At 45.1% G+C, this 19847-nt stretch overlaps 1 protein-coding gene across 5 annotated transcripts in view; it reads right to left on the bottom strand.

Annotated features, from left to right (window-relative positions):
* PDE3A (phosphodiesterase 3A) overlaps positions 1-19847 on the bottom strand; it is a 331598-nt gene that overhangs the window by 167521 nt on the left and 144230 nt on the right. The window contains exon 1 of one of the 5 annotated variants that reach the window (XM_073621395.1): positions 2353-2397. The exons of the other annotated variants lie outside the window; for them this stretch is intronic. Within the exon in view, the coding sequence (XP_073477496.1) occupies positions 2353-2382 (30 nt within the window). The 5' untranslated portion in view covers positions 2383-2397. Of the gene's footprint in view, positions 1-2352; positions 2398-19847 lie in introns of those variants that run through there. 5 annotated transcript variants of the gene reach the window in all.

Raw genomic sequence — 19847 nt, 5'->3', positions numbered from 1 at the left:
GTCGGACAAGGTCACAAGGTCAGCCAACAAGCTCACATCCAACATTTGTTGTCGGAAAATCCGATCGTGTGTACGAGGCATAAGACACAGGCTGGAGGGCCTGACACAGCCTGTGACTGGCAGAAAGCTGCCCACATCATGTTATTGCCAAAAAATAATAAATATTTAATTTCAAATATATATTTGTATGCTGTAAAACAATTGATTGATATTAATTACTTATTTTTACCTTGTATTCCAAAGGATGTTTTTTTATTTTGAAAATGTGACCAGCAGCAGAGGACTAGAAGCTCCTCCTGCTTATGTTTCCCTGCAGACAGGCTGGGAAAGATCTGGGTCATGTGACAGCTGTAAATCGATTAGGAAAATGGTACTTAGATTTTTTAAATTTTTTAATTAAAATAATTACAGCGCCAACATCCACATACAGAAATAGAAGGGACAATGTAAATTGAATTGTGTGTGTTTAGTGTCACTTTAAGGCTATTGCAAAGGATAAATGCCAATGTGGAGAACAGAGACAGGTGCAGAGAATGGAGGCTGGTGTGGTGGATGGAGTGGTACAGAGAATTGAGGCTGGTGTGGAGGATGGAGAGTGGTACAGAGAATGGAGGCTGGTGTGGAGGATGGAGAGTGGTACAGAGAATGGAGGCTGGTGTGGAGGATGGAGAGTGGTACAGAGAATGGAGGCTGGTGTGGAGGATGGAGAGTGGTACAGAGAATGGAGGCTGGTGTGGAGGATGGAGAGTGGTGCAGAGAATGGAGGCTGGTGTGGAGGATGGAGAGTGGTGCAGAGAATGGAGGCTGGTGTGGAGGATGGAGAGTGGTACAGAGAATGGAGGCTGGTGTGGAGGATGGAGAGTGGTGCAGAGAATGGAGGCTGGTGTGGAGGATGGAGAGTGGTACAGAGAATGGAGGCTGGTGTGGAGGATGGAGAGTGGTACAGAGAATGGAGGCTGGTGTGGAGGATGGAGAGTGGTACAGAGAATGGAGGCTGGTGTGGAGGATGGAGAGTGGTACAGAGAATGGAGGCTGGTGTGGAGGATGGAGAGTGGTACAGAGAATGGAGGCTGGTGTGGAGGATGGAGAGTGGTACAGAGAATGGAGGCTGGTGTGGAGGATGGAGAGTGGTACAGAGATGGGAGGCTGGTGTGGAGGATGGAGAGTGGTGCAGAGAATGGAGGCTGGTGTGGAGGATGGAGAGTGGTGCAGAGAATGGAGGCTGGTGTGGAGGATGGAGAGTGGTGCAGAGAATGGAGGCTGGTGTGGAGGATGGAGAGTGGTGAAGAGAATAGAGGCTGGTGTGGAGGATGGAGAGTGGTGCAGAGAATGGAGGCTGGTGTGGAGGATGGAGAGTGGTGCAGAGAATGGAGGCTGGTGTGGAGGATGGAGAGTGGTACAGAGAATGGAGGCTGGTGTGGAGGATGGAGAGTGGTGCAGAGAATGGAGGCTGGTGTGGAGGATGGAGAGTGGTGCAGAGAATGGAGGCTGGTGTGGAGGATGGAGAGTGGTGCAGAGAATGGAGGCTGGTGTGGAGGATGGAGAGTGGTACAGAGAATGGAGGCTGGTGTGGAGGATGGAGAGTGGTGCAGAGAATGGAGGCTGGTGTGGAGGATGGAGAGTGGTACAGAGAATGGAGGCTGGTGTGGAGGATGGAGAGTGGTACAGAGAATGGAGGCTGGTGTGGAGGATGGAGAGTGGTGCAGAGAATGGAGGCTGGTGTGGAGGATGGAGAGTGGTACAGAGAATGGAGGCTGGTGTGGAGGATGGAGAGTGGTGCAGAGAATGGAGGCTGGTGTGGAGGATGGAGAGTGGTGCAGAGAATGGAGGCTGGTGTGGAGGATGGAGAGTGGTGCAGAGAATGGAGGCTAGGGCACAGTACGGCAGTTTGTGCAGACCATGGGGGACAGATGCAGAGAATAATGACTAGTGCAGAGCATGAAGTTTGGTGTGAAAGATAAAGACCGCTGCAAAAAAAAAGGCTGGTGCAATGGATGCAAGCCATTGTGGAACGTGGAGAGTGGTGTGGAGGATGAAGGTTAGTGAGGAGGATGGAGGCTGGACTACAGTATGGAAGTTGGTGTGGACAATAAATGTCAGGTGCCGAGTAAAGAGGCCAGTATGGAGAATGAAGGCCATGTACAGAGCATGAAGGCTGCAGCTGAGGGTGGATGCAGATGATGGAGGCTGGTGAAGAGAGCAGAGGTCAGACAGGGAATTTGGAAACACTAAGCAAGTTCTATCCCTTCAGCTTTAAAATGCACACGTCTCACTTATTTCTAGAGTTCACCTTTAAGAAGAACACAAACTAAATGCCACACTATAATGGAAGGAGGTTCTCTAAAGACTTACACATAGGATGGGGTGAGTGTAATTATACATTACAGAGCCAGAAGGATTCCAGGACAAGTTCTGTCCATCTGGACAAGAAGAACAACCGCAGTGACATTCCCTCCACCGCTCTGCAGATACATTTATTTCTGAAAATTACAAACACAATTGTCATCCTCTGCAGCTTCACCTATACAAGCAGCCAGGCACTGGGAGAAAAAATACACTATATTACCAAAAGGCAAGTTCCTCCTCCCCAAACTCGCTCATCCATGTCTTTATGGACCTTGCTATGTGCACTGGTGTGCAGTCATGTTGGAACAGGAACATCTCCAAACTGTTCCTACAAAGTTGGGATCGTGAAATTGTCCAAAATATCTTGGTATGCTGACGCCTTACGAGTTCCCTGCACTGGAATGAAGGGACCAAGCCCAAAACCTGATAAACAACCCCACACCATAATCCCCCCTCCACCAAATGATTTGGACCAGTGCAAAGCAAGGTCCGTAAAGACATGGATGAGCGAGTTTGGGGTGGAGGAATTTGACTGGCCTGCACAGAGTCCTGACCTCAACCCGGTAGAACATCTTTGGGATGAATTAGAGTGGAGACTGTGAGCCAGGCCTTCTCGTCCACATCAGTACCTGACCTCAGAAATGCTCTTCTGGAAGAATGGTCAAACATTCCCATAGACACACTCCTAAACCTTGTGGACAGTCTTCCCAAAAGAGTTGACTCTGTTAAAGCTGCAAAGGGTGGGCCAAATCAATATTGAACCCTACAGACTAAGACTGGGATGCCATTAAAGTTTGTGTGTGAGTAAAGGCAGGTGTCCCAGTACTTTTGGTAATATAGTATATTGTAAAGGGGTGATTTGCCTTAGGAGGGATCCAGGGCCCCCCACATTTGTCTGAGGGGGAGGGGGTTTCGGGGACCCCACATTTACAAAATACAAAGGTGGGGAGTCTTCATTCAACTCTCCTCCTGCATATCCATTGTTAATAATCTAGATAAAATGAAATGTTAATAGCGGAGCCATTTTCATCCATTACTTCAACGCTTCTTCCTTATTTAAACATTCTTCACATATTTTTATTTCCATATTTATAGAGTGGAAAAACGGAGATTCAGCCAAAACAAACTATCTATATCACTAGGACCGTACATCACATAGAGTTCTATATTCTGCCCCCTCCCCGATGGGTTCACCAATTCAGTGTTTACCATTCCCCAATCTCAGATTGCAGATATATAATTACCTGGGACACGCACTTGTGATGTCAGAGCCGGAGTGATGTCATTCAGCACATAGATAATATCTACACAATGGGGGTTATTTACGAAAGGCAAATCCACTTTACACTGAAAGTGCGTGTGGAAGTGCAGTCGCTCTAAAACTAAGTGGTAGAACTGAAATGAGGGGAAGCTCTGCTGATTTTATCATCCAATCATGTGCAAGCTAAGATGCTGTTTTTTATTTTCCTTGCATGTCCCCCTCGGATCTACAGCGACTGCACTTCAAAGTGCACTTTCAGTGCAAAGTGCAGTCGTGGAAAGTGCAAAGTGGATGTGGTCACTCTCTCCGATCTCTGTATAGTAACATTATGTATTCATACTCTTACTATAAATCGGATTCAGCTCTGTGTGTTGTATCATTTTTTTTAACCATATGTTTTACCCTAAGCCCTCGTTCACATTGGAGCAACTTGTCATGCGATTTGACAGGTCAAATCACATGACAAGTCGCACCCTATTGCCGGAAATCTCACTGTTCAAATTGGCACGACACCGACCTTGGCAGTGCTGCACCGATTTGAAAAACGAGTTCCTGCACTACCTTTGGGTGCGACTTGCGTAGACATCTGTGCATGAAGCCGCAACAGATGTCTTCCAAGTCGAACTGAAAGTCATGCAGCTTTGAAATTGTGCGATTTCCGATTTCAAAGCCACAGTCTATGTGAACAAGGGCTAAATCATGAACCTATACCCCTTCTGATCACCACACGTTACAATCCGATTGTACAATCTCCATTGGGTCCACCAAAAACTGTATTTTAAAGACCTGTCTGTTTGGATACAAATTGATTGGATCTATTAGGTAGGTCCTCATAATATACAGTGGGGACGGAAAGTATTCAGACCCCCTTAAATTTTTCACTCTTTGTTATATTGCAGCCATTTGCTAAAATCATTTAAGTTCATTTTTTTCCTCATTAATGTACACACAGCACCCCATATTGACAGAAAAACACAGAATTGTTGACATTTTTGCAGATTTATTAAAAAAGAAAGACTGAAATATCATATGGTCCTAAGTATTCAGACCCTTTGCTGTGACACTCATATATTTAACTCAGGTGCTGTCCATTTCTTCTGATCATCCTTGAGATGGTTCTACACCTTCATTTGAGTCCAGCTATGTTTGATTATACTGATTGGACTTGATTAGGAAAGCCACACACCTGTCTATATAAGACCTTACAGCTCACAGTGCATGTCAAAGCAAATGAGAATCATGAGGTCAAAGGAACTGCCTGAAGAGCTCAGAGATAGAATTGTGGCAAGGCACAGATCTGGCCAAGGTTACAAGGTTTCTGCTACACTTAAGGTTCCTAAGAGTACAGTGGCCTCCATAATCCTTAAATGGAAGACGTTTGGGATGCCCAGAACCCTTCCTAGAGCTGGCCATCCAGCCAAACTGAGCTATCGGGGGAGAAGAGCCTTGGTGAGAGAGGTAAAGAAGAACCCAAAGATCACTGTGGCTGAGCTCCAGAGATGCAGTCCGGAGATGGAAGAAAGTTGTAGAAAGTCAACCATCACTGCAGCCCTCCACCAGTCGGGGCTTTATGGCAGAGTGGCCCAACGGAAGCCTCTCCTCAGTGCAAGACACATGAAAGCCTGCATGGAGTTTGCTAAAAAAACACCTGAAGGACTCCACGATGGTGAGAAATAAGATTCTCTGGTCTGATGAAGCCGAGATAGAACTTTTTGGCCTTAATTCTAAGTGGTATGTGTGGAGAAAACCAGGCACTGCTCATCACCTGTCCAATACAGTCCCAACAGTGAAGCATGGTGGTGGCAGCATCATGCTGTGGGGGTGTTTTTCAGCTGCAGGGACAGGACGACTGGTTGCAATCGAGGGAAAGATGAATGCGGCCAAATACAGGGATATCCTTCTCCAGAGTGCTCAGGACCTCAGACTGGGCCGAAGGTTTACCTTCCAACAAGACAATGACCCTAAGCACACAGCTAAAATAACGAAGGCGTGGCTTCACAACAGCTCCGTGACTCTTCTTGAATGGCCCAGCCAGAGCCCTGACTTAAACCCAATTGAGCATCTCTGGAGAGACCTAAAAATGGCTGTCCACCAACGTTTACCATCCAACCTGACAGAACTGGAGAGGATCTGCAAGGAGGAATGGCAGAGGATCCCCAAATCCAGGTGTGAAAAACTTGTTGCATCTTTCCCAAAAAGATTCATGGCTGTATTAGATCAAAACGGTACTTCTACTAAATACTGAGCAAAGGGTCTGAATACTTAGGACCATGTGATATTTCAGTTTTTTTGTTTTTATTAAATCTGCAAAAATGTCAACAATTCTGTGTTTTTCTGGCAATATGGGGTGCTGTGTGTACATTAATGAGGAAAAAAAATGAACTTAAATGATTTTAGCAAATGGCTGCAATATAATAAAGAGTGAAAAATTTAAGGGGGTCTGAATACTTTCCGTCCTCACTGTATAATATATATAGTTTTGGTAACTCTAACGTTGATTCTATGATTATATGATTAGATTGCAATGTGTACAGTAACCCTAAAATGTGTGGTTACTTATTCATTTTGAATGGGATCCCTAACAACATGCTACCCTGCCTCAAACTGAAGAGCTGCGGTGTACAGCGATCTGATGTAAATGGACCCTAAAGAAGATTGTACAATCAGATTGTAACATGTATGATGAAGACTCCGTTTCTGCCATCACTGTTCTATGTTCCTAATTAGTTATTTTTTCTGCATGAAATGGACATTTGGCTTCTGAATCCTTATCTCCCCATAAATATGTATTTCATCTCATAAATCGATAATTCAGCTCTTTTTTCCTGATCTTCCCAATAGACACATCATCGACTTCACAGACAAAATATCCCCAGTAATGTGCTGGACGGCAGTGTGATCTGTGCGATAACTGGAATATACTTTTCTAAATATAAAGATAAAACAAATGGAAGGAATAAAATGCATCACATGTTACACCTTCATGAACCAACAGTAACCCTGACATCTTTATAAAATGCTGCAACAAATAACGGCAGCAGACTGGCAGTTGAGGGTGGTGGAGCTCAGCACAGTCTGATCACAATGACACACACTAAAAGCAGCCCATAGGTCATTCTTTTTTTTCCCATTCAACCACCAGGATAAACGAAAATAAATGATTTGATTCCCCCCCATCCACACACTGATTGTGGATGAAGGAATCCTGCCGCTGAACCTTTATATTCTGATAGCAGGGAGACTTCCCCACCATCAGAACACACTGATCAGTGCTGCCGGCTATAGCCAGCAACACTGATCAAGTGGCACTTTTCCAACAGGGCGGCTGTACAGAAGTCGACTGGTAGATCGTCTTTTTTTTTTACAACCACCCTGCCCATACATTGATCGATATTCAGTCTGTCCCTGCTGAATTGGCCTAATTTAGATCCATGTATGGCTAGCTTAAAGCTGAAAGTGGTATTAAAGCTAGGTTTTTTAAATAACAAACACATTATACTTAACTGCTCTGTGCAGTGGTTTTGCACAGATCGGCCCCAATCCTCTTCTTTTCGAGTCCCCTACCAGCGCTCCTGGCTCCTCCCCCTCGAGCAGTGCCCCCAGAGAAAGCTCATTGCTCTGGGGGCACCACTGCATGCTCGTTCTCGAGCCGCTGCTCTATGCGTCCATAAGACACACAGAGCCCCCCTCCCCCCCCCCCCGCTCTTTCCTCATTGGCTCACTGGCTGTGATTTTTTTTATTGTGTTCCAGTGCATTCCAGTGTGTTTTTGATGCTGTTTACTGCATTCCAGTACAGTCCAGTGCAGGAAAAATGCAGCATGTTCTACTCTGGATCTGGAATACCCTGGAACTGACTGCACTGGTGTGAACTATGCCATTGGAAACCATATAATCTACTTTCCATGCGTTTTTGATGCAGAAAAAAAACGTTCTGCTTTTAATTATATTCATTTATTCATCACTGCAATTTTCCATTTACCTTTTTGCAACTTTTTTGATTCACGTATTGTTTACTTGTTCACTTTAGCGCCACACTTTTGATTTTGTTTTGCACTTTACGTCTAGTGGCTTGTTGGCTGCTTACCCGTCCTCCATGCGCAATTTTCTTTTTTATGCATGCAAACACAGCTTGCCTAGGAACGCCTGATCCTCCAAACTGGCATCTACCCATCAAGGTTTTTGCATAACCCCCCCCCCCATGGAGACAGCCCACTGCTTACATCAGGGCTGAAGGCTTGTAAGAGGAGTATTGAGGTAGGATGCTGGGATGTCTTCAGGAAGTTATATACAGCACCCTGCCTGCTCCTCCCACCAGCCGTGATTTGCCTGCAATGGCATCACTGGGTCTAAAATAAAGTATGTAATGAAAATGAAAGGGTTTTATTTACTAACATCATTGACATGTTGATGAGAGGAAAAGAAGGAACCAGGAAAGGCAAAATATAAGCAGATTAAACTTCATCTTTAAAACAAATGCACAATAATGTCTGTTCCACAGAGCTCACAATCTAATAACCAGGAACGTTAAAAAAAAAAAAAAATCTATTTGCCATCATCTAAAGGAGCAGGGGAACGTTTCTGTCAGTCCTTTACTATCATTGGATGGGTTTTGTATCTTTGGACAATCAGCCTCTTCGGTGGCTTAGTAAATAAATAGACGGCTCACTCTCAATTTAGTAAAACAAACAAGGAAAATGTTTAATAATATCCACGGCCTCCCATACCTGCCGGGCGCAGAGAAAAGCGTCTTGTTCTATCTTTGGAGCGGCACGTAGCCGCAGATAATTGAGGCGATGACGTCACTGGAGTGATTTATGGGCAGCGCAGTCGATGTTTAGATTAGAGAGAATTTACTAAGGATGGCCAAAGTAAACGCTGAAAATGTTGTTTAGGAATCTTTTGTTTATAAAACTGCCATTTAACTCCGCCATTAGATATAAACAGAGCCAGGCCGTCATCGACGCCAAGCGCAGCGCGGAAACTTCCCCCCCGCGCTGTCACACCGAAATCTGAGACCCCGCTCTGATCATCGTCACCAGGACACCACTGTCACACAGCAGGAGGAGGCTATCAGAGGTGGGCTGGATCAATACCAAGATTAATAGTCAAAATCGATTCATTGCAACGATCGGAAACAAATCACTGCAGTCCACCTTACTGGTGCCAAGAACCCGGCACTGGCAATTCTGTGGGTGTGAAAGTAAGGGAGAAAAATAGTGACCTCTGACCTTCATCTGCCTTACCTCCCCGCTCAACCTCTGACCCTAACCAGACCCTCACCTGCCCTACCCCCCCCTTCCCCTCAACCCCTAACCTGACCTTTGCCTGCCCTACCTCCCCACCCCCTCAACCGCTGACCTTGACCAGACCCTCACCTGCACTACCTCCCCCTCAACCCCCAACCTGACCTACCTCCCCTCCCCCTCAACCTCTGTCCAGACCCTCACCTGGCCTACCTCCCCCTCAACCCCCTAAGCTGACCTACCTCCCCTCCCCCTCAACCCCTGTCCAGACCCTCACCTGCCCTACCCCCCCTTCCCCTCAACCCATAACCTGACCTTTGCCTGCCCTACCTCCCCACCCCCTCAACCTCTGACCTTAACCAGACCCTCACTCGCCATACCTCCCCTCCCAACCTCTGACCTTGACCAGACCCTCACCTGCACTACCTCCTCTTCAACCCCCAACCTGACCTACCTCCCCTCCCCCTCAACCACTGTCCAGACCCTCACCTGCCCTAGCTTCCCTTTGCCCCAACCTCTGACCTTAACCTGATCCTTGCTTGCCCTAACTCCCCCTCAGCCTCTGACTTTAACCTAACCTTCACCTTCCTTACCACCCCTCCCTCAAACCCTAACCTGACCTTTGCCTGCCCTACCTGCCCCCTCAACCTCCGACCTCATCCAGATCCTCACATGCCTTACTTCCCCTCCCCCCCAACCTCTGACTTTAACCTAACCCTTCACTGATCTACCTCCCCTCCCCCACCCGCTGACTTTGACCAGAGCCTCACCTGTCAACCCCCTCCAAACTCTGACTTTAACCTGAACCTCACCTGCCCTAACTCCCTACCGCCCCCAAACCTCTGATTTTAACCTGACCCTCAACTGCCCTAACTTCTCCTCCCCTTCAACGTCTGACATTGACTAGACCCTCACCTGCCCTACCTCCCCTCCCTCAACATCTGAACTTAACCTGACCCTCCGCTGCACTACCTCCTCTCCCCCCACCTTAACTGGGCCTTCCCCTGCACTACCTCCCCTCCCCCGACCTCTGACCTTAATCTGACTCTCCGCTGCACTACCTCCTCTCCTTGACCTCTGACCTTAACCGGGCCTTAGCCTGCCCTACCTTCCCTCCCCCAACCTCTGACCTTAACCTGACCCGGACCTGCCCTACCTCCCCCCCGACCTCTGACCTTAATCTGACTCTCTGCTGCACTACCTCCTTTCCCCGACCTCTGACCTTAACCGGGCCTTCGCCTGTCCTACCTCTCCTCCCCCAACCTCTGACCTTAACCTGACCCTCCCCTGCACTACCTCCTCTCCCTGACCTTAACCGGACCCTCCGCTGCACTACCTCCTCTCCCCGACCTCTGACCTTAACTGTGCCTTCACCTCCCCTACCTCCCCTCCCCCAATCTCTGACCTTAACCAGACCCTTCGCTGCACTACCTCTCCCCCCCAAACCCCTGATCTGAACCAGACCCTTACTATCCAGACCTCCCACTCCCCCAGGTAGGGTCCATCGACACTGCTGCGTGTTTTGTTTTTTTCTGTGTTTTTGACCTGTTTTTGACCTGTATTAGGCCACAAAACGCAGATTCTTCCTGGCACCTCTAGCAGAAGATCCTGTATAAAATATGTGACTAAAATACCCATATTTAGGCATGTATAATTCTCCTTTCATTCAAATGAATGGCTACACATGTACTCGCGTGTGTGTTTATGTATGTTTAGATGAATTTATGTGCATTCCCGTGTAAAATCAGATATATGTGAGCCTGGGCGCAGAGGCGTTCTACTTTTTTCTGCACAGCTAAACGCAGCGCACATTCATGTGTTCATGTACAGGCAGCTCTGTGTATGGGCTCATTCGTTGTCGGCTGTATGCATCTAAATGCAGCATCTTTTCTGCCCATGTGAATGAGCCCTTAGGGTGGGTTCAAACTTGTGCAAATTGCATACGGTTTTCACAATGGAGCCGGCTCACACAGATCCGGGGAGGCCATGGAGAGGATTGCAAAAGGGTCCTGTGCGTTTTTGGCTCCGGTTCAGGTGTGAATCCAGGCAAAAATTCGGACCTGAATCGCACCTAAACCGGTGAACAGAAACGCACGAAACCACGGCCGCACATATGTGAACACAGCCTCAAAGTGGAATTAAATTGTATCTGAGCACCACAAACCACAAACACTAAAAACGTTCGCATTCAAAGCAAATTCACCTATCCATGTCTCCATGATTTATTTTGTTGAGAAATTACTTTGAAAGACACCCCCTGGCATTTCTAGCTGTGGCCATCTTGAGTAAGGGAGGATGATTCATGTAGCATTTACTTCCTGAGATCCATCTGCCCTTAGGTCAGGCATGCAGGTGTTCCATCAGATTAGGCGACCCGCCAAATCTTGTAACAGAAGTGACGTTCCATCTTGGCACACCCCACACTCAGTAAGTCTACAGTCTGAAGTCGCCAAACTGACATCTTTTTACACCCACCGAAGTCTTGCATTTGATGGTAAATGGTAACAGATATCCTGATTGTTCTTTTTTCTTTTTTTGTATCAAAGGGGAACTAGCCAGAAATAGTAAAAGAAAATACATTTTTAAAAATGTAGCTGTATAATTCTTGCTCTTAACTTAACCTTTTGCCAAAGAACAACCCAGAATAAATTGTCCTACTCCTAATGATCGCAGTGATACCACATATGCATTATTTGTTATTTGTACCTGTAATAGGGCCCCAGAAACAATAATGCGCATTTTTGCTTTTTTTTTTTTTTTTTTAATTTGTTACCTAAAATACAATGACACTAACTGACACCGATACTAATTTTAAAAATGCTTCAACTCGTGACGACTTCAAAGTAGTCCCTGTACTACTTTGGTCCATCTTTCATGCGAGTTGAGGTCCATAGACCTCAAGTTTACACAGGCATTGCCTGAAACCGCGTCGAAATCGCGGCTGCAAAGTCACAGCAAAATTGCGCAACTCGGAATTGCCGCGGTTCTGCCCGCGATTTGCAATAGCGGCAAATCACGGGACGCCCCGTGTGTTCCCAGTGCGTTTCCCGTTGATTTCAATAGCACCCCAAACGCGGTGCGATTTTCCCATGATTCGTTGGGGCAACAATCGCAAGAAAAACATGCAAACAGAATCGCGGGGCGCCCGTCGCCCAAAAGAAATACAGAAGCTTCTTTTGGGCGACGAGCGTCCCGCGATTCTATTTGCGCGTTTTTACCACGATTGTCACCCCCATACACGGAGATGTGAACGAAGCCTAAGGGCTCATTTACACCTGAGCTTTTTCAGCTCATAAAATGCTCGTAAAACACTCATTTCAAAAGTTCCAAAATGCCCAACAAGCAAAATCCCATTCATTTAAATGGCCCCTGTTCACATCTGAGCATTCTGTCGTCTGAAGCACAAAGCCTGAAGCTCAAAAAAGTACATGAGCTTCTTTTTAGGTAGATTACAGGTGTTTTTCTGCTTTTTACATTGGTGACCTTTTGACCTGTGGTGAAAATCATTGAAAAATCACACGACTTTCCACCTGTAAACAATACCTCAGGTGTGAATGCAGGCTTATGCTAGCCATACACCTGTCTAAAAATCGTTCGAACGATTTTGCCATCATGTAATGATCGATCGACTGACATAAATTAATCAATTTTTTGTTTGTTTTGTCACATAAGCCCAGTGCAAAGTGTTCGGACAAGAAATACATTAACCTTTCAATTTATCGTCTGTTCGGGCTGAAATTTTCCAAACTTTGCCTTTGATTTTTTGGCTCAAATACGTCACAACAGATTTTCGAATTGTGCCTATTAACTAGACAATAAATGAATGAACTGTCCAAATGACAGGTTTTCGAATGATTTTTCATCTAGGGTATGGCCACCATAAGTCATGGCAGTGTGGAAGGGACCTTAGCCCCCATTCACACCATTTTCAGCTGAATTTGAAGCATTTTTTTTAAGCATTTTTGCTAGGTGTTTTTTCTATGTTTTCAAGATGTATGCCTTTTGTTTTGGCCAATAGAAAACAGTATCATCTGTGACATCATATGTCGCTGTCTACGTATCTACGTCCTGTTTTTTTTTTGTGTGTTGTAGTGCCTTGTGTTATTGGAGCCATGTCTGCTATGTCAGTTTATTCCGAGCCATCTGCCGCTTGCTTTGGGTCTTGTAATAGGAATCAGTGAGGTCGTAGAGGTTCTTGTGGGTCCGTCATCAGGCAGATGAAAGCCTCCACATCTAGAATGGTCTGTCCTGAATCCGCCTTTTTGTTCACAGGCTGGAGGTTGCTAGGGGGAGACGACTGATTCGTAGGCGCAGAAACATGCAAAAAAAACAAGAAAGCACTAAACTACATGTGTCACGTATTTTCACCTGCTCCAATTAAAGTTTATGGGGCAAAAAATGTGTGATTCTACCCAGGAAAAAAGCTTGTGTACTCTCTCGCATGACAAGCGGCAGCACGATGCCTAAGTGTGAACAGGAACCTGGAAGCCCCTGAAAGACGTCCCATTGGACAACACACGCATAGGGCTGAGTGTGGTGGTGGCGTCATTACGCTGCTGTAATTTGCTCCTTGGTTTGTTAGTATTTTATTCGGTTTTTAGTAATACATTTTATATATATATATATATAGTACTTCACTTTTAGATATCCTTACTTTTTCCTTGGTATGTGTGTGGTGATGATACTGGATTAAAGCAAGCGATTTAGTGATCGTTCTGGGCATACCATTTCTATATATGAGAGGTTTGAAGAACATTTGGCTGTGAGGAAAGGGGAGCTGGAGCCGTTCATCCATCCATGTGGCGATTTGTTATCAACGGATGCTGACTTGGACCTCTATAATGTGAGGTCTAAAGCCTCGTACACACAATCAGATTTTCGGATGACCATTCGTCCGTTTTTTTGGTTGCATGCTAGTCTCATGTCGAAAGTGAAGAGGTTACTCACCATATGAAAATTCTCATATGTCAATACAACGTCAGAAGTGAATAGTTTTGTATGTATTCTTTCATTTCTGAGCATGCGTAGTCTTGCTCTTACAATTTTTTTCATACGAAAACCGTACTAATTATACGAAAATCGGACTTAGAAATCCCGTACGACAAAAATGTTATAGTCTGTACATCTAGCTTTTGTCGGCCGAAAAATCGGAATCGCGTGTCGAAAGCACCATACTAACGATCCGAAAATCGACAGATCGTTCGGTGGGCGAAATTTTACTTCCGATTTTTGTATCATGTGTACGGGCCTTAAAGTGATTGTAAACCCACGAGAAAAAAAAAACCTGCAAGACAAAGGCATAATGAGCTAGTATGCAGCCTTAATTTCACATGGTGGTTGGTGCACACTGGATATACAGTATGAAGATGATTTCACTTCTGGTGGACTTTTTAACTAATCCAACACTTGGGGGATGATTTACTAAAGGCAGCTGCAAAGAATACCCAATCATGTGCAAGGGAAAAAAAAGCATTTTTGCTTGCACATGATTGGATGATGGAAGCCAGCAAAGCTTCTGCTTATTTGCTAAGCTCTACAGCAACTGCATTTGCAGGGTGAAACTGCACTTTGCAAAGTGCACAGTCTTTTTCCCTTTAGTACAGTGGTTCTCAACTCCTGTCCTCAGGACCCACTAACAGGCCAGGTTTGCAAGATAACTGAAATACATGACAGGTGATATCATTTGCTGCTCAGTGATTGCAGTATTCTAGTCTGCATCTCCCCAAGGTAATACTTAAATTCTGGCCTGTTAGTGGGTCCTGAGGACAGGATTTGATAACCACTGTTTTAGTAAATCAACACAATTTTTTGTTATATTTGATTTTTTATATGGGTTTGATTGTTCATTTTTTTCTAGCGAGGGCTCTATATATTAGATGTCCCTGACTGACCTGCAAAGCTACAAAATCACCCCCTTTTTGGTCACCCATCTTGATGACATCAGGACTGACGCAGCAAATGGCAGCGCACAATACACAACAACCCACAAGTAGTTGCAGCTTCTGTCAGACGTTTAACTAGCAGGCTGTGCACTCTGCAATTCTCATCCAGCTCCAAACTTCAAAGCCACCTCACAAATGGAAGAAGAAGGCTTGTATTTCCAGGGCGGCATGATGAGGATTCCAGATCCCCCCTTCCCTCCCCCTGGCCTTCATCTCCGTCCTCTTCCTGCAACTCGCAAAAAAAAACCTCTGCTGGTGAATAAGACAAAACAACAGATCAGAAGGAGGTCAAATGGATTAGATTTAATCAGATATTTTTCAGCAGGCTGGCCATAAATGTGGATATGGGGCTCATTCACACTGTACACTGGATAAATGTCAGTTATCACAAGGGCATATAGAAATCAATTCTTTCCTTGGTGCCCCATTCACATCACAATGCTGGTCTGATGTGCGGTGCAGTGTGGATAAATCAAGACATGCAGCATTTCTCCATAGTGCCCTGGATGGCACCCCACGTCACTGCGCTGCAGGGCAACGCACCACTCTGCTGTGTGATGACATGGATGAAGTGTCATTATGTGATACTTCCAATAAAGTACAAAAATAAATAAAAACTTTTTTACTGTGCAGGCTAGTGTGAACAAGCTCTAAAGGTAGCTTGTACTGAAAAAAAATATATATATACTCTATATATAGATTTCTATAGATATGTTTATATATCTATAGACATAGATAGATATAGATATATATACACACTATATTACCAAAAGTATTGGGACACCTGCCTTTACACACACATGAACTTTAAAGGCATCCCACTCTTATGCCCCGTACACACGGTCGGATTTTCCGATCGGAGCGTGTTGTCGGAAATTCCGACCATGTGTGGGCTCCATCGGACATTTTCCATCGGATTTTCCGACACACAAAGTTGGGGAACAGGAGATAAATTTTCCGACAACAAAATCCGTTGTCGGAAATTCCGATCGTGTGTACACAAATCCGACGGACAAAGTGCCATGCATGCTCAGAATAAATAAAGAGATGAAAGCTATTGGCCACTGCCCCGTTTATAGTCCCGACGTACGTGTTTTACGTCACCGCGTTCAGAACGATCGGATTTTCCGACAACTTTGTGTGACCGCGTGTATGCAAGACAAGTTTGAGCCAACATCCGTCGGAAAAAATCCTAGGATTTTGTTGTCGGAATGTCCGAACAAAGTCCGACCGTGTGTACGGGGCATTAGTCCGTAGGTTTCAATATTGAGTTGGCCCACCCTTTGCAGCTATAACAGCTTCAACTCTTCTGGGAAGGCTGTCCACAAGGTTTAGGAGTGTGTCTATGGGAATGTTTGACCATTCTTTTCAAAGTGCATTTGTAAGGTCAGGCACTGATGTTGACCGAGAAGGCCTGGCTCACAGTCTCTGTTATAATTCATCCCAAAGGTGTTCTATTGGGTTGAGGTCAGGACTCTGTGCAGGCCAGCCAAGTTCCTCCACCCCAAACTCCCTCATCCATGTCTTTATGGACCTTGCTTTGTGCACTGGTGTGCAGTCATGTTGGAACAGGAAGGGGCCATCTCCAAACTGTTCCCACAAAGTTGGGAGCATAAACTTGTTGAAAATGTCTTGGTATGCTGATGGCTTAAGAGTTCCCTTTATGGAACTAAGGGGCCAAGCCCAACCCCTGGAAAACAACACACACCATAATCCCCCCTCCACCAAATAATTTGGACCAGTGCACAAAGCAAGGTCCATAAAGACATGGATGAGGGAGTTTGGTGTGGAGGAACTTGACTGGCCTGCACAGAGTCCTGATTTCAACCCGACAGAACACCTTTGGGGTGAATTAGAGTGGAGACTGCAAGCCAGGCCTTCTCGTCCAACATCAGTGTCTGACCTCACAAATGTGCTTCTAGAAGAATGGTCAAACATTCCCATAGACACACTCCTAAACCTTGTGGACAGCCTTCCCAGAAGAGTTGAATCTGTTGTAGCTGCAAAGGGTGGGCCAACCCCATATTGAACCCTACGGACTAAGACTCGGACACCATTAAAGTTCCTGTGCGTGTACAGGCAGGTGTCACAATACTTTTGGTAATATAGTGTATATCTGCCACAGTTGTTAAAAATGCTAGTTGCTTGGCTGTTATACTGATCCCCTGGCTTCAAGAATCACGTTCAGAGGTCAGATGTTCTGATTTCACTGGCTGTGTGCTTGTTGTGGGCCAGCCAAGACTATCTAGTCCAGAGACAGCCAGGGAACTGGTATTTTTAGAAGCAGCTCCGCAATGGTAGCCAGTTTACTTCTTGTAGTAGAGATTGCCTTTACGCTGATGACACATAAGTGTATGAGAAATACCATTATTATAAATCCTACTCATTCACATGAATGCAGTGTGTGGACACCAGCTGCTGGAAAACGTTTCCTGCATGGTTAGGCCTCATGCACACTGGATGTTTTGCTATCTCTCCTAGATGCCCCCCCCTCCCCCCAGCAGCACCATTATGGCAGAAAAAACAAGCGACGCTTGTAAACGTGTGTAATGCGTTTAGGCGCGTCAAGGAAAGTCATTTTATTGGGCACAATAATAAAAAAGCACCTTGATGCACAGATTTTTAAGCTAGCTTCACACATATTGTTACTCCCTCGGAACGCCATAGTGTAAATGAATGCGCCTCCCCCTCAGCGCACTGATGTGATCTCATTGGGTGGTCGCTGTGAGCACGTGTAGCCCCATTTTTGTAGGTTCATTATGGGTCTATTCAAAGTGAATGGGGATGTCTTCACACAGTGCGTGTTGATGCAGAAATAAAGGCACACAAGGAAGTGAATAGCATCATGTGTACCAATATGTATAAATCTGAAGGTCAACGCATGCAATGATGCAATTATACAAAATGAAAAAGTGTATGTATAGGCAAAACTATTTTTTTAAATGCAATACTTATTTATTAGCTGTCTATGCCCCATTAAAGGAAATTTCCCTTCACTTCCTGTCCAGGAGGCACAACAGGAAGTGAGGAAATCTCTCCGAAGTGAGGGAAATCCCCTCTAAGCCCTCATTCACACTTAGTATACTTAGCATGAGTGTAGCCAGGTCAATTAGAAGCATTTGTACTCACAAATTGTATGTACAGGAGCAGATTTGCCTGTTCCTGGAGATTTTTAAATGAGAGCGCCTGAAAAATGCACCTAAATGTGTGTTTTTCAAGTGTTTATCAGGGGCTTCCATTACAGAGGAGCTTCAGGCTCCCCCCAAAAATGAAAAGTCAGCATCTACTGGTCCTGTATTCTTCTGGGACCTGTGATGTGTCCCACAAGACTGCAGGGGGAGGGCAGAGGGCAGAACCTGTCAAAACCAGGTACCCGCTCCCCCCTCCTCCCAAAAAAAAGGGGGGGGGGGAGCAAACGAGCGGAGCTTTCCCTTTTGGGTGGAGCTCCGCTTCGAAGTCCATTGAGCCAAAAATAATATACAGTAAAACCTTGGATTGCGAGCTTGTAATCCAAAGCACTTGTATATCAAAGCAAATTTCCTCATAAGAAATAATGGAAACTCAGATGATTCATTCCACAACCATTTATTCATAAGTCCTTCAGTTTATAGTCCTTATAAAAAGATTATAGCAATGTGACTAGGTTGTGTAACCATAAAATGTCCATCCACAAATGGAAGCCTCCACAAAGGGATTAGAAGCAAAATCCAGCAAGAGCTCCAGAGTATTAAAGAGAAGAGAGGCGCCTCTAAGTGTAGCAATATGTTTCTAAATGTTATACCTTCATTAAATGTAACCATATTGCTACACTTAGAGGTGCCCCTCTTCTTTTTTATACTCAGTTTTGACATGACGCTTCTTGTATATCAAGACATCGCTTGTATATCAAGTCAAAATTTATTAAAAATTGTTGCTTGTCTTGCAAAGTTCTCTCAAACCAAGGTTTTACTGTAATGTCAAACTAAAGCTAGCCATACATTAGATTTACCTTCAGCTATGTAGCGCAAGGGCCTGCCTGATTGAATACAGATTGAAAGTGTTTAGGACTGACCTCATATTATCTGGTTTTGATAAATCTAAAGGTAAATTGTACAAGAGAATTGTATAATGTATGGCCAGACTAATATAATTTTTTTTGTTGTTGATTTACTACTAAACCATCATCTTCAGCACTTGCTGGGTGGGACGGCTGAGAATTTACACCAAAGCTCTAACACACCAGAAAGTATTCATTGATACTGAAAAATGCCAATGAGCTACTGAGTAGCTAGCTGAAGAATTAAAGCTGAACTCCAAAATAAGCAAATCTTATCCAAATACTACTTGTGCAGGGTGACTGGTCTTGTCTCCGCCCCCTCCTGTAGTTTTATGCAGCCAGCCTGCAGTGGGTGGGGCCTGCTGTACCCCTCCCACAGCTCTGCTCTCCGCACAGGTATTGTACAGCACAGCGATGCTTTCACTGCTACTTTTACAAGATAATAGCTGGGTTTGTAAAGACATTTGAGGTTCACAAAGTGTATTTATATTAAAATAGAAATATATTAAAATGAAAGCTTTTTGAGCCCGGATTTCCCCTTTATGTTCTGGTGGTACACACTGATGCGGTGCAGGATTCGCAGTGATTCCTGTACGTTTCCCGCCCCGCATCACAATCACAGTCCATTCATGCAAACCGCTGCAGGTGTCAATGTTAAGTTAACGACACCCCAAAAACCATGCAAACCGATTCCAGTGCGGCAAAAAAAAAAAAAAAAGGTACATGCACCTTTTTCGTGCGGATGCAGTGCGATTTGAGCCATACAAAACGCAGTGTGATTCCTATCTGTATCACATGTGGTTCCTGCACCACAGCAGTGTGAATGTAGGCCTAAAGGGAAATCCCTGCACCTCCGCTCTTCTATGACAACTTCTATCCACATCTCTGTTCCCTAGTAATGTACTGACTATGTGACAACTCTCCTGCTCCCTTTACTTTATCTACATCTATACTTTATGTTAGCACCAATTACACTATTGTCCCAATTGCCAGGTGTCACAGGAAAAGGTCACTTGAG

Source organism: Aquarana catesbeiana, linkage group LG03 (genome assembly GCF_042186555.1).
Source record: "Aquarana catesbeiana isolate 2022-GZ linkage group LG03, ASM4218655v1, whole genome shotgun sequence".
NCBI classification, from domain to species: domain Eukaryota; kingdom Metazoa; phylum Chordata; class Amphibia; order Anura; family Ranidae; genus Aquarana; species Aquarana catesbeiana.
Note: the sequence above shows the minus strand (reverse complement) of the source record. Positions and strands in the feature narration are given on the sequence as shown.